Source organism: Mauremys reevesii, linkage group 3 (assembly GCF_016161935.1).
Source record: "Mauremys reevesii isolate NIE-2019 linkage group 3, ASM1616193v1, whole genome shotgun sequence".
Taxonomy (NCBI): Eukaryota; Metazoa; Chordata; order Testudines; family Geoemydidae; genus Mauremys; species Mauremys reevesii.
In genome coordinates this window covers 63,642,712-63,656,784 of record NC_052625.1, presented here as the reverse complement: position 1 = coordinate 63,656,784, position 14,073 = coordinate 63,642,712, and the positions used below count along the sequence as shown (strand labels likewise).

Here is a 14,073-nt window from a genome sequence, read left to right as displayed (position 1 = left end):
AGTGGTCAGCTCAGAGCCTGACACAGGACATTCACTCACATGTTGCCTGCTGCAGCCTCGCACTCTGGAGTGACCTCCTCCTGGCTAGCCTTAACCACTGAACTCTTACCCCTTTGTGTGCATTCAAAGTGCTGCTAACATCAGGTTCCCAGCTCACCCCCCTCCTCTGGCTCCCCTTCTCCACAAGCTACTTATCTTTCTGTCTCTTCACTGCTCTATTAATTCCTTGTGCTGCTGAGACGCTGCCTTTGCTCTGCCAGCATTCCCTGACTGCACGACCCAGTCACTTTGGCCTCGAGTCACAAAGGGACTTAGGCACCTAAGTCTGGGTCAAGGCCCCACCTCCCAGTTTTAGGTGATTCACAAAACTGGCAAACCCTCTAGGTGCCTGAACTCTCTCAGTGCCTACATTTCTACTGTAAAAGCTCCTGTGGTGACTGTGTTTGAGGCTCTGGGTTTGTGCACTGGTGCCTCACTCTAGGAGTCTGGATGCCTGGCCCCTGCCTATGCCCCATGGGGTGGAGGGGGGGGGGGGAAGTAGGAGTTTGGCCACTTAAGTCATGTATGGGGCCTGAGCTGTAGGCATGCTCAGAGGCTGCCTATCAGTTGGGTCCCTCAGGCACACACAAGTCAGCTGGGGGAGTGGCCCCCCACCATCGCTCTTTTAGCCCAGTGGTTAGGGTGCTTACCTGGGATGCAGGAGAGCACCCATGTCAAGTCTCCTCTCCACTTGAGGGGGAGAAGGGATTTGAACTGGACTCTGTCACCTCTCGGGAGCGTGCTCTAACCACTGGGCTATGAGATAGTCCCATGTGGGGCTCCCTGAATCTCTCCTGTTGAGGCTGTTCCACTGTGGATAAATAATTAGTCATTTGGGCCAGGGAGACAGAGAGCAAACGCATGTCCAGTGATTAGGGCACTCACATAAGATGGGGCAGATGCCAGTTCAAATCCTCCGGGGGGATTTTACCTGGGGGTCTTCCAGGTGAGAATCCAAACCACTGGGCTAAAACTTATGAAAGAGGCCCTCCTCCCCGCCCAGCCTCTTGCAACAGTGGCAGAGGTGCCTAACTCCAAAGAGGGTTCCTGGCTAAGAACGCTGGCAGAGACACACACCTCCCTGCCTGGACTTGGGTGCCTGTCTCTGTGAGAGGAGCAGGGCTTAGCACATCCCCTGCTGGCCAGCATCTCCCACGGGCTAGCTTAGGCAGCTCCCTGTCTACCATGCTGGCTTTTGGGATGTGCAGTCTAAAGCACCTGTCTCGCCCCATGCACTACATAGGGAGGGTAGGTGCTAAACTCAGGCTTTGTGACTTGCAGCATGTTCCTGTGATTTTCTAAGCCCTAACAGTTAGGCACTGTGACACTCACCAAAGTACCAACACCAAAGTACCTTTGTGCATCCAGGCTTTCCCCCATCCCCCCCTTTATGCATGGGAAAATTCCCCCTAAAATCCATGCCGCTACTACCTCATCCTTCAAGCTCAATGCTGCTGTGATGCCTCCCAAGCCCTAGCTGCTGATAACGACCAAGCCAGGGGTGAGCTACTTCTACTGCTTACAGCAATTTCACTGTTTACCTTGGCAGTCCTTCCCTCCCCCCCCCACTTCTGCATCTTGGCATAAACCAAGTTTTGCAAGGCCTTTGGGCAGGGAGTGTCTTCGCTTTAGATCGACATAGCCCGGGGCAGGGGCTCTAGGCACTGCTGTAATACACATAATAAAGAGGTTTAAATTACCCAGGTCATGTTAGTTTGTGGAGTTGTATATGCTATGAGTGCTCATAAAAAATCAACCAATCCTTTTAAAGCCCAGTGCAGCCTGGGCCTTGCTATCTCCTGCACCAGGGAGTTCCACAGGTTGTTTCTATGTTGGTACAGCCATGACATCAGCACCAATGCAACTGTGTTTGCTGCCCAAGATGTTCTGGGAAACATGTTCCTAATGCTCTCTAGACATCCCCCCCATGGCTGAGTTTGCTCTTGGTATGCGAGTAAGGGCCAGGGCTGAATGTAACAAATCAGAGGAGCAGGACCGCAGCCCTGACAAGGGAAGGTTAGAAGAGTGGTGGAGTGCGGAGGAGGAGGATTAATGGGATGCACACAAAGCAAACAGGCTGAATAGCCAGAACACAATCCTAACACTGATATCTCTGGGGCTGCAGGATGAGCTCCCCTGGGGAAAGGCTGCAAACCCCACCACCTGGAACTGGACCCAGCCCCACACACTGCAGAAGCTACCCTGCACTGGCTGGGCAGACAGACAGTGAGCTAGAGGACTTTCCCAGGCTAGTTTCTGTGCTGCTTGGCTCTCCTCTCTGTAAGATGGGGACGATGCGATTACGCTACTGCCCCTGGTGGAGCGTGTCCTTGACCCACACTTTGAAGGTGAACAGCACTGCTAGGAGAAGAGTTAAAGCAGCTGCTGAGGGCAGGGTTTGCAGGGACAGAACTCCCAGGAGGCCTTGCTGCACTAGACCAGAAAGGAAACTGCAGCTAATCAGAAAAAGGTGTCAGCAGCTCAGCCAATCTCAGTTCTTTATTAGCTTCAGGATACCATTGCACAGTTCCCCTTCTCCCCCACAGAGCTTCCTTGTGAGTGTGGCTCACATGGCGGTAAATCTCTCCCAGCCATGGCACAGGATCACCCCTCTAGCAGCCACAACCTCCCTGCAAGCCGGATTAAAACTGGCTCCTTCTGTGACAATCCCCATGAATCCAGGCTAGACGGCCAGAAGCAGTCAGCTGCTTCCTCCAGTCAGTCCTATGGGGCAGGATGGTCGGCCGACTCTGGCCCCTGTTCCTATGTTGACCCCCGGTGGCAGGAAGCCAGATATCCCTGATCCACAGTGCTTGGCAGCAGCGTTCAGCAATGGGAGCTGCTAAGCCACCCAAGACACAGAGCTGGTCGGAGGCTGAAATGTGGTGCAGCAAAGGGACAGCTCTGTGGCAACATCCCTGAGACGAGAGGCTGGTAGCTCTGCTGGCTCCAGCTGACCCCACAAAACAAGGAATCATCCTTACTTCAGAGTCTACTCCGGGCAAACTCCAGTGCAGCAGTCAGGGCCCCCTGAAGGTTCTTGGTGTTCCCAGTACCCTTGGCGACAATGCCAGAGCCCCCTGCGTTGCCTCCCATGTGAGTACAGACAGCCAGGGCCCAGTCCGCAGCGGAAAACGTGGGCAGGGCACTCTGGGGAGAGACATGAGGAGAGAGGTTAGCCTGACTGCGGGCCAGGAGGCACCCCGGCCTGGATGGGGAAAGAAGGGTCCAAGAGGGCACGTGGGGCCCTTTCTCAGTATGCAGGCAGCCTGGGTCCTTGCTCCCTGAGCTGGTAGGGACTGGTGGTCTGCCCTGACCCATGGCAGAGGTGGACCTCTTTCCTGACTCCTCCCTCTCCAGGCCAGAAGCACCAGGGCCACACCAGGCTCCACCTGAGCCCGTGTGTCTCATCACGGACTCCTCCAGATGACTAAGCAGCAGCACTAACAGGCTGCCAGGGGCAATCCCATATAGTCCTTGCTGGACGGTGCGTGCTACAGCCCAGGGCCAGTCTCCCAAACGGGGCAGAGGCAGTTACTGGCCACACTCTGGGCTACGAGCTCCCCCCCCAACAGAACACAGACAGGCAGGCAGAGATTCCCAGCTGCAGCACGACCCTGCATACCTTGGACACCTGACAGGCACAGAGCACCTCGCCGGACGCCTGCGGGCTGAGCAGCAACACCGAAGCCCCAGGAGATTTGTCACAAAGCTGGTTCACCACCTTCATGAGGATCTAGGAGAGGCATGGAGGGGCAGTGTCAGGAAGGGAGGGGAAGACTCCTGAGCAGATGACTTAAGCTGATGAAATACTAGAGGAGGAGGTTACTGCACGGCCAGCGTGCTGCTTGGCAGAACAGCTCAGCTTACTCTGCTCTCTGGCAGTTCTGCCACCTCACTCCCAAACTGCTCCAACCACTGCGCCAGTCCCCTGCGCCTCAATTCACCTGCCCCAGCCCCAAGCCAGCTGTGTCAGCTCCATCGGGCTCCAGAGCCCAACCCTACTGACTTCCCCTGTGCTAGGGGACAAGGCAACTGCACGGAGAGCTCACTCCCGAACACTCACTGAGAGCGAGTCGGCCGGGATGGTATCGATGATGACTGGCTGCTTGGAATGCTTCTCCAGCAGGCCTTGCGCCTTCTCTGCAGCCTGGAGGAGGAGAAACACGGCACTGTGAGAGACCACCCATGACGTGGGAGGATGGAGGGGACATCCAGCCCTGTCACAGGAAAAGGTGGGGAGCCGTCAAACGCCATGGCAGGGGCCAGACTAAGCCCTGCAGACTGGAATCCCCTATTTACCCACTGAACAGGATATGGAAGCCACTCCCTGCCCACACACCTCAGCCGTGCCCTGCCCGCCCCCCAAGGGTGAGGGAAGTTCAGTCTGACCTCCCAGGTATGTTTTGCAGAAACCAAGTGGTTAGCACTAGCGTTCTGAAAAGACTCCAGTTCCCAGAACTAGTTGCAGAGAAGATTCAGTGACTAGCCACCATTCCTGGAGCGTCCAATACAACCAGATTAACGAACAAGACACAGACTGCTGCTGGATGCCACATGAGCTAGAACAATAAGCAAGGGGCTGGGTGGGAGGAAGTCCCAGAGTCTAGTCCCTGCTCTGCCACTGATGCTCTGTAGCCTGGGGAAGTCATTTTGTAGTTCTGTGTCTCAGTGTCGCCACCTGTAACACTGAGGATAATGTCTACCTGCCTCTCGGTGGGGCAGGGGTTGTGAGAAAGCACTTACATGTTGTTTCCCCATCTTCGCAGTGCAGGGAGGTTGCCCCTGGTGAAAGGTTAGTTTCAGCACTTAAACCAAAATGGACGACTTGCAGTGTAGGTTAGGAGAATCAGCAACCAAAAGCGCAACATGGAACTTCTCCTACACAGCTGAAAATGGCCTGCCTGCCTCCCTTTCCCCCGCATTCCCAGGGACCTGATTTCTTGGAGAGGTCACTCTGATGAACAGAACAGCTGTGGTTCTTGTGTAAGGAAAGATCAAGCTGAGAGAATCTGCCCATTCAGTGGAGAACAATCTGGTGGCCTTCAGCAGGCTGCAAAGCTGCCAGAGATCTTGCTGCTGCGTCCTTACCTGTCTGATTTCTAGTTTTCTAATCGCTGTGTTTGCTGCTCTCTGCAGGGCTTTGAGAATGGCCTGCAGTTCCCTTCTCTGCCACTGAGGCATCGCAGTGCTGCCCACCTCCTGGAAAACAAGCAGCTGCTTAAAAAAAACCACCCACCCACACGGTGTGTCAAGGGGGAAAGTGGTTTAATGATCTGGGCATCATCTCCAAACCTAGATCAGCTGCCACCTCCCCCCGTTCCATGTGACCACAGGGTTTCCTGCCATACACACACTCGGAAGTGGACTGAGACCTCTCCAACTCCTTTCATATCAGCCACCAAACAGGTCATCAGGTGGCAGCAGCTTTCTGCTGCTGCTGGCCTGGATGAGAGTGGAACCTAGTGGTGGAGAGAGACGTGACCTTGTATTTCAAACTCCTAGTGGGATGCTTCTGCATAAGGAACACAGCACTCACTTCAGTCAGGTGGCCCACCTCCTTGGAGAGGCTCTGCACCTCAGGAAGGGAAGAGCTTCCCTGTTTCACTCGCGCAGAGAGCGAGTCCACTTCTTTAGCCAAGGACTGGCCTGCTTCCCGGGCCTAGTAGAGCAAGAGAAACAGCCCTTCAGGAGAGAGACACTCAGCAGGCAGGGGAAGGAGCAGGGTCGGGAATGGGTGAAATCGCAGGCGTTAACCCTTCAAACTTCCAAGAGGAAGACAGCTAGAAAGTGGGTTCTGTAAAGGTTTGTGCTCTGTCACCAAGTGGCTCTTGTTTGGGGTTTTATTAGTGACAACCAGGTGAGTGTCTGAAATATCGAGGGTCTGGAAGACAATCCTTGCCATAGCTTTATAGCCGTTGATAAACAGGCCAGTTGTAGGGGACCGAGCCACCCACAGGACAGGCCCTTCAACAAACACTTCACAGCGTGTTTAAACGTGTGACAGCGACACCAGGGGCTCTGGCTGGAGAAGCTCTGAGCCCCGTCATTTGGGCTGTTTTTCACTAACAGATGCACTGTGGGGGTTGGAGACCTGTTAACTCTTCTAGCGCATCCCCCTGGGAGCCAGTATAGGATTGCGTGGTGCATTTTCTACTTGCATTACCTAGTCTAGTGTTAGCATCCCAAATGGTGGGGCTCACAGATCTCTACTGGCAGGACTTTTTTTTCCTGATGACCTTTACTCTCCCAGCTTGGAGTATCCTCTCCTTGTGGTGCCTCCATCTAACACCCAGGAGGAAGGAAACAGAATCCTACAGGGATCTGTGCCCATCCTGAGCTGAGGAGGAAGCCATGGAATTTGTCCCTGGAGAGCAGTGGGTGTAAGGCAGGGGTGGGCAAACTATGGCCCGCTTGCCAGATCTGGCCCATCAGGGCTTTGGATCCGGCTCACGGGATTGCCAGCTCCCTGCCTTCCCTGGCCCTGTGCTGCTCCTAGAAGCGGCCAGCACCACATCCCTACGGCCCCTGGGGGAGGGGGGAGCAGAGGGCTCCGCGCACTGCCCTCGCCTGCAGACACCGTCCCCCGCAGCTCCCATTGGCCAGGAACGGGGAGCCGCGGCCAATGGGAGCTTCGGGGGAGGTACCCGCAGGTGAGGGCAGCATGCAGAGCCCTCTGCCTCCCCTCCCCCACGGACGTGGTGCCAGCCACTTCCAGGAGCAGTGTAGGGCCAGGACAGGCAGGGAGCCTGCCTTAGCCCCGCTACGTGCTGCTGCCACCCCGGAGCCACTCAAGGTAAGTGGCGCCAGACCGGAGCCCGCACTCCACACCGCTCCTGCACCCCAGCTCCCTGCTCTGAGACCCCTGCTGCATCCCTCCTGCACCCCAACCCTCTGCTCTGAGCCCCCTCCGGCACTCTGCACCCCCAACCCCCTGCCCTGAGCTCCTTCCTGCACACCTCGCACTCCCTCCTGCACCCCAACCCCAGCCCTACATTCATGGCCCTGCATGCAATTTCCTCACCCAGATGTGTCACTTGGGCCAAAAAGTTCGCCCACCCCTGGTGTAAGGGGAGAGCTGGCACAGAGCAGGGACAGTGTTCTGCCCAGCCTGGCTACATTCCCTTGGCTTTGTGCCGCTCTTTGGCATCCGCGGGATGATTAACATGCACAGCCCTGATTGCAAGCCGCTCACCTCGGCACCAAACACAACAGCAACCTGCGGGTGAATGTGAACCACTGACGTGCAGCTTCGGGTCAGCGCTCCTAGCAAGCAGGGCAAGCATGCCTTGCAGCCTTCGCTCCTCCACGGCAGGAGGAGGCTTGTCAGGAATGCACAGGGGAGAATCAAACAGCAACAGATCTGCTGGGGTGGGTAAAGGGTTGCAGTTCCACCGAGGAGAAACATAATTTCCTGATGGCTGCACTCTCCTTGTACTGCTGCATGAGAGGACACGGCAAGGGATGCCGAGTCCCTAACTTCCAGGTGCTCAAGCACACTGGGGCTTCCCACGCACAGAGTAACTAGGTCAATTGCTCTGCACGCAGACTTGCCAGCCAGGATCACTGCTGAGCAGGAGTCAAAGATCAAAGCCAAGAAGTAAAAATTGCTAGAATGAGACCAGAGCCCCGTAAGCACAAGAGATCAGCAGCTAAAAGCTGCTGTGATATGAACTAAAACTAGGGCAGAGAGGATCAAACCATTAGACTCCTATCTGAGGCCTGGGTTTAAATCCCACCTGTGAAGAGAGGTTAAAGGGTTCCTGCTATTCAGTGCTGAATTATCATCTCAGAAGTGGTATTGCAGATCAGGAGTGAGGGGCATGGGCAGAGCCATGTGTGGGGAGCCCAGGATGGAAAGAAAGGGGGCTACAGACCCCTGGTGAAGTGCAGTGGCAGAGCTGTCTGCACGTTGGGGGTGGGAGGGAGAAGACGGGGAGCTAAGAGGTTGCCGCAGGCCAGGTCTGAGGGGCATCAGCAGAGCTGGGGAGGGGGACGAGGAGGAGCACACAGCAGCCCCCAGTTTCAGTGCCATCAAACCATGGAAATCTCAGCCTCCCTTGTCTCACCTGCTTGGCTTGCTCCCCAGTCACCGCGATGATGCGACTGATCCCTTTAACCAGCTGACGCTCGGAGGTGATGGTCAGATCCTGCACAGCTCCTGTCTGCAGTAAGTGCCTATGAGGTGGACAGAGGAGAAATATCAGCGTGTGCCCATTGTCTAGATTCAGTCTCAGCTTTCCAACAGGGAGCCAGGTTTTGCTTTCAGCTCCCTCTGTCTTGATCAACATACCCTCCTCCTCTGGTCTAGGTACAGACTGTTTAGAGACCCTCAGTCAAGCCCTGCCTCTGGATCTGGATGGGAGGACAAGCCAGGAATATGCGCCCTGCCCCCACAAAGCTCTCTCTGACCCTAGAGAAGAGCACTTACGTCCCACAGCACAGCTCCACAGAAGTCTGCATCGCAGCCTGAGAGTTGGGCATCAGTGCACTTTCTACGGGGACCCCCACGGATACCACCCTCACTGGATCTGGATACACCTGAGAGGAGAAAGATCAGCTGCAACAAACAAGAGGATTCATGCGGCGTCACAGAACCAGTCAGTGCCTCAGGTCACAGCTGCTGCACCCCCACCCAATGAGAGACCCCAGCAGATCCAGCGGCAGACAGTAGCGCTGCTCCTCCCACAGGCTGACACACAGAGGGTTTGCTGTTCAGAAAGAACAACTGAGAGAGCGGATTAATGGGACCACACTGCAGCTCCAGGCCCACCTCCCTGTAGCAGGCAGCCTCCACATCACCATACCTGAGGCTGCCTGGGCACCACCAGGAACAAACCTTCATTCACCCATCTCTAGCACACTTTCCTTTCCATGCTTTAGATGGAGATTCCCCGGTTAGGGGAGTCCATCGGGGTATATCTCTTATGACCCTCATAACCCTTGTTGGGAGCTGCCCTCTGCTGAGGCCTGTGGGCTTATTACATGCCCTCCTACTGTACCTCATCCATGGTCCGGAGCCCCTGAATGCCACTTGCCAGTGCCAGGGGGACTTCTGCCATATAGACAATTTCATTCTGGTCAACCACTTCCTGGATCACACCTTCTACTTCCTGCAGCTGCTGCGTGGTCACTGGGGCCTGGGAGAGGAGATTATCCACCATCAGGAAATGTCCCCTGAGTGGCACAGTATCAGGTGTCACAAAGGAGGAAGTGGTGTGTTAGAGCTGGAAGGCTCAGTGCCAGGACTCCTGGGTTCTATTCCCAGCTCCGTGTCAGATCTTGAATAAAATGCTTCCTCTCTGTACCTGGTTTTCCCAGTGTGTAAATGGGGGTTGTGATCATCACGACCCTTCCCTCCCCGCTGCCCCACTCCGTGAAACAGGCCAGAATCAATCCAACAATGTTAGTAAAGTCCTTCAAGTGAGACACCACCCACATGCTAAGGATGAACTCACTGAGTTTCCTCATCTGCCCCCGACAGCCTGTGTAGCCCATTTGTACACCTTCCCCTTGCCCCAGGAAGGACGCCCGCAGAGCACTAAAGTATTGACACCATGTGTTCGCTAAAGCATGCCCCAGCACATACTATAATCAAGTCAGCAAGCCCAAGTCTGTGAGATCCCATCACTATCACCCCAGGACCCTCCTGCCAATCCTCTGTACCTCCAAACCCACCCACCCCTTCCCCCACAGAGGTCACACTGGGCCCCAGTCAGAGCAGGGCTCATGTTACTTCAAGGGATTCATTTGAGCACGTTGTCTCCTCTAGCCAGCCAAAGCCTGGCTTGACTCATATGGGAAAATCCCATCACAAGAGAAGGTGAAGCACAGCTAAAGCCCAGCCCCTGCTCCACCTAGGAGACACTCAGCAATGGCTGAAACAGACGAGGGACTCGAGTTCTCCTGGCCACAGGCAGGAGACAGGAATTGAGAGGGCGATTTATACAGACAAGGGATGTTCCCCTGACCCTCAGGGACCCTTCCAGAGTGGGGTGCTTGGGGATCCCCATCACCTGGGTACTGAAGTCGAATCGGAGCTGCTCAGCAGTCACGTGGGACCCTCGCTGTTCTGTCTGGTCTCCTAGGACACGGCGGAGCGCAAAGCTCAGCAGATGGGTGGCAGTGTGGTTCACCATGCAGGCCAGCCGCTGAGCCTGAAACCGCAGACACGCAGCAGGTCAAGCAGGAGGACCTCACAATTCTACTAGTGAGAGGGGAGGAAAGCGTGTGGGTGTATCCTAAGTGTCACAGAGTCCATGTGGGGACCCTGCATCATACAGGGGCTAGGGGAGGACAGGGGAAGAGAAGCATTAGTGTGTGCACAAATGGGGTATTCCAAACGCACTAGGTGGACGTGACAGCCCAAGAGCCCTCCTCAAGATCTGACTCCACTTGACTGCTCCCATCTGTCTGATCAGCACTATATAGACACTAGTGCTAGGCTAGATTCTGCTGGACAGGGTCCCATCCCCCTTTAGGGGATGGCAGACAGGACTCATAGGGAACATCCCTCCACACACCATTACATGAGGAGAAATGTCCTAACCCAAAACCGCAGGAGGATCGGAGACAGACAAAAGCACCGTTGAGTGGCAGCTCTTTGCTCTCAGTTGCTAAGTGCCACACACCACTCCCCAGCAGCAAGGCCAAGAAAGGGTTAAGAGCAGTGAGTCCTTACCTCATCCACAAAGAGTAGCACTTGATCCCCAGCCTGCAGGGTCTCGGGGGCTGTGACCTCATGGATCACGTAGCCACCGGAGAGCTGAACTGACTCCACCGGGAAGAGTACATCCTCCAAGCAGAGAGAGAGAGAGGGAGGAGTGGTTAGCACAGACGTTCAACTCCCTGGCAGTACAGGGATTTTAGGGGAGTTCAATGGCTCGTGAAAGGTGGCTGACTTCACTGGAGACTGGAATCCCCCATCTATCCGCAGAACAGGTACAGGATGGGAATAGGCAGGGCAAGCGTCCTGCAAACACCATCCCATCCTCGCCACCAGCGTGCTTCAGCCCTGCCCAGGAGTTCCATCTCTATGGCCTTGTGGTTCCACGTGTCGCTGCTGAGGCTGCCAGCAAGCAGGGAGACCATGCCAGCTGTGAGCCTGATGTTCTGAGACATGGCCACTTGTCCCTTAGGAACTGGACTGAAGCCACTAGCTCACTTCACACACACGGACAGCTTTCAGATTACTGGGCTGGATAAAGGGTAGGACAGACAGTAATTCATGTTACTCAATAGCACCCCCTTTGGCTTACGAAGGAGTAGCACTGATGAGTTCTGTAGAGCAGAGATCCCCAAAATGTGGGGCATGTCCTGGAACGTTCGGAGTGGGGGAGAGGGGGTGCGGCGGGGCCCAGGTCAGCCCCCACTCCGCTCCCAGTTCTACTCCGACCCTGCCCTGAGCTGTGGCCCAGGCTCCCGGCTGCGGCTCCAATCCTGGCCCCGGCCCCCTTACCGCTGTCTGCACGTGGCTCCCAGGAGCTGGACAGGGCTAAGGGGGGGGTGACCCTAAAAAGTTTGGGGACCACTGGTGTAGGGGAATCCCAGCTGGTTTTCCCAGACAGCATCAATGACATGGGGGTGATTCTCAAGGCTGAGGAGGCAGGAAAAGGAGCTAGGCCACTGCATGGCTGAATCTAAGGTGCTGTATCCAGCCCAACTCCATAGGACTACCGTAGATTCTGCTTTTGCATTAGAATTCCCCGAAGAGGCTTCAGTTTTCTTCCCTCTGAGCCTCTTTATAAGGCTGAAGCAACAAGCTTTGGAGGTGGTGGCGCTGGACAATTCTCCCTAGTGCCTTTGGGAGGGAGAGAAGGGGAAGGAGAGCGAGCGAGCATCAGGCTGGGCCCCACTTACAGGTCTCTAGGGCTGGCCATGCAGAAGTTGCTCAGTCCAAGGACCTTTTGATGACTGATCAACTTCTCCATGTTCCTGGCCCAGCTGAGGGAGAAGGCAGCCTGTTGGAGGGAAAGGGGTGTGAAGGAGGAAGGGTCTCCTGCCACCCCCAGCACTTTGTGCTACAAACCGGGGCTAAAGAGAGAGGAATGGAATGACAAGGGCTAGAGAGACAGCCAGATGAGCCTGTCAGCTCCCTGAAATGATCTCTGCTCTGAGTCACTGGACCTCTCCCAGACTGCAAGCACTGACCAGACCTAGTGCCCCGCTCAGCAAGCAGCTGGGAGAAAAGGAAGAGCCTGAAGATGACAAGTCTGAGGACTCTAGTCAGCAGCCTAGTACAGCGGAGAGGGATCACAGCTTCAGGAAGGTCATGCCTGGCCTGGTAGTAATTCCAGTCTCAGGCAGCAGACAGACTCACCTGTTGTCCCAGGCGCACCAGGTAGCCCTGATCATGTGCCTGCCCTCCCTGTTCTGCATAGAAGCTGGTCCTGTCCAGGAGGACTCCGCAGCGCTGGCCTGCTCCAACCTCCTTCTGAAGAGACTGATCTTTGTATAGCATCAAGACGGTGGCCTGGCATGGGCTAAATGCTGCAAAGGGTAAGAAATCAGCAATGTGCATCAGCATCCCACTTCTCTGCCTTCCTTTGGAAGCACAAGGGGTTTTGACTGATCCAGCAGGTCACCCCGGAGCCCTTCCACCCCACACAGAGTGCAGAGTCTATGCAAGGGGAGGAAGCCTCAGTTAATCTCAGAACCCTGGCAGCATTCAGAGTATTATAAAATCAGGCACTTCACTCTCTGGGAAGAGAGCTGGAGCCAAGACACTGACAAAAAGGAAGGAAAGGTTCATGATTATTTTGTAACAAAACCTAGCACTTCACAGCTTTCACTCTGCTGCCTCCTGAGACCACATGGGATTTCACAGCCACAGAGGGGACAGAGCTCAGCCCCAAAAGCCCAGGAGTAAAGGAGGCTCCTCCGAACCTGTTAACAGGAAATGGGTCCCCAGAGGGCCAGCCCCAACCATGATTTGATTAAGTGCCATCTGGGTCACCATTCTGCTCTAATTAATGTAGCTGCTTCACTACTGAATGCAAACTCCAGGCACAAAATACAAGAAATTCACCACAAGCCCTCCTGCAGCTGCAAGACGTATATTTTTCCTGTGCATTATGCAGATGGCGTTACTACACCTAGTAGGCCATTAACATCATACATAATGTGGGAATTTTGGCAATTAATTTGGCAATTGATCTTTGATTATCAGCAGGTAAGTATGCCCAGTGGTCTGTGATGGGATGTTAGATGGGTTGGGATCTGAGTTACTACAGAGACCTCTTTCCTGGGTGCTGGCTGGTGAGTCTTGCTCACATGCTCAGGGTTTAACTGATCGTCATATTTGGGGTCAGGAAGGAATTTTCCTCCAGGGCAGATTGGCAGAGGCCCTGGAGGTTTTTCGCTTTCCTCTGCAGCGTGGGGCATGGGTCACTTGCTGGAGGATTCTCTGCAGCTTGAGGTCTTCAAACCACAATTTGAGGACTTCAATAACTCAGACATAGGTTAGGAGCTTGTTATAGAAGTGGATGGGTGAGATTCTGTGGCCTGCATTGTGCAGGAGGTCAGACTAAATGATCATAATGGTCCCTTCTGACCTTAATGTCTATGAATTTCCTCACCTGTCCATCTGCAATCTCAACTGCATTGACAACTCCTCCTCATCCCTCAATCTAGTGTCATGTATTGGGTGGTTATCTTATATAAGTGGTACAGGCCTGTTTGGCTATGGGACCACACTGTGTACTCCATCCCCAAATTACGAGTCTAGGCTGCTCCCTGGATGCTGAGCGTCTATATCTCACAAGAGGGCGCGGTTAGAAGTGACTGCGCAAAACAATAATCGCATGTAGCCGGCCGGGGGCAGAGGGACAAGGTTAAACCTGACTGGATAAACTGCACCTTGCACCAGCTGAGATAGAGCACTCAGTCGCCAATGATAGGTTATCAGAGGGGATGAATTACTTAGTCTCCAACGACAGACCCTGGGTTACGTGGCGTCCCTGCTAGGCAGCAGCAACAAATTCCATCATCATTAACCCACACTCATGTGAGACTCTGGCAGTGTCAATCCATTGA

The 14,073-nt window shown here is 54.8% G+C and overlaps 1 protein-coding gene across 9 annotated transcripts in view; it reads right to left on the bottom strand.

Annotated features, from left to right (window-relative positions):
* Window positions 1–14,073, bottom strand: part of AARS2 (alanyl-tRNA synthetase 2, mitochondrial) — a 43,792-nt gene that overhangs the window by 9,866 nt on the left and 19,853 nt on the right. For 2 of the 9 annotated variants that reach the window (XM_039530005.1, XM_039530004.1), the window contains exons 12-22: window positions 12,359–12,528; window positions 10,721–10,834; window positions 10,056–10,196; window positions 9,042–9,179; window positions 8,471–8,580; window positions 8,109–8,217; window positions 5,579–5,701; window positions 5,131–5,241; window positions 4,106–4,189; window positions 3,665–3,775; window positions 3,024–3,189 (exon numbers count right to left, since the gene is read on the bottom strand). In XM_039530005.1, coding sequence (XP_039385939.1) covers window positions 3,025–3,189; window positions 3,665–3,775; window positions 4,106–4,189; window positions 5,131–5,241; window positions 5,579–5,701; window positions 8,109–8,217; window positions 8,471–8,580; window positions 9,042–9,179; window positions 10,056–10,196; window positions 10,721–10,834; window positions 12,359–12,528 — 1,376 coding nt within the window. In that variant the 3' untranslated portion in view covers window position 3,024. Of the gene's footprint in view, window positions 1–2,457; window positions 3,190–3,664; window positions 3,776–4,105; window positions 4,190–5,130; window positions 5,242–5,578; window positions 5,702–8,108; window positions 8,218–8,470; window positions 8,581–9,041; window positions 9,180–10,055; window positions 10,197–10,720; window positions 10,835–12,358; window positions 12,529–14,073 lie in introns of those variants that run through there. The other 7 variants (XM_039530012.1, XM_039530013.1, XM_039530009.1 and 4 more) reach the window with 5 other exon arrangements.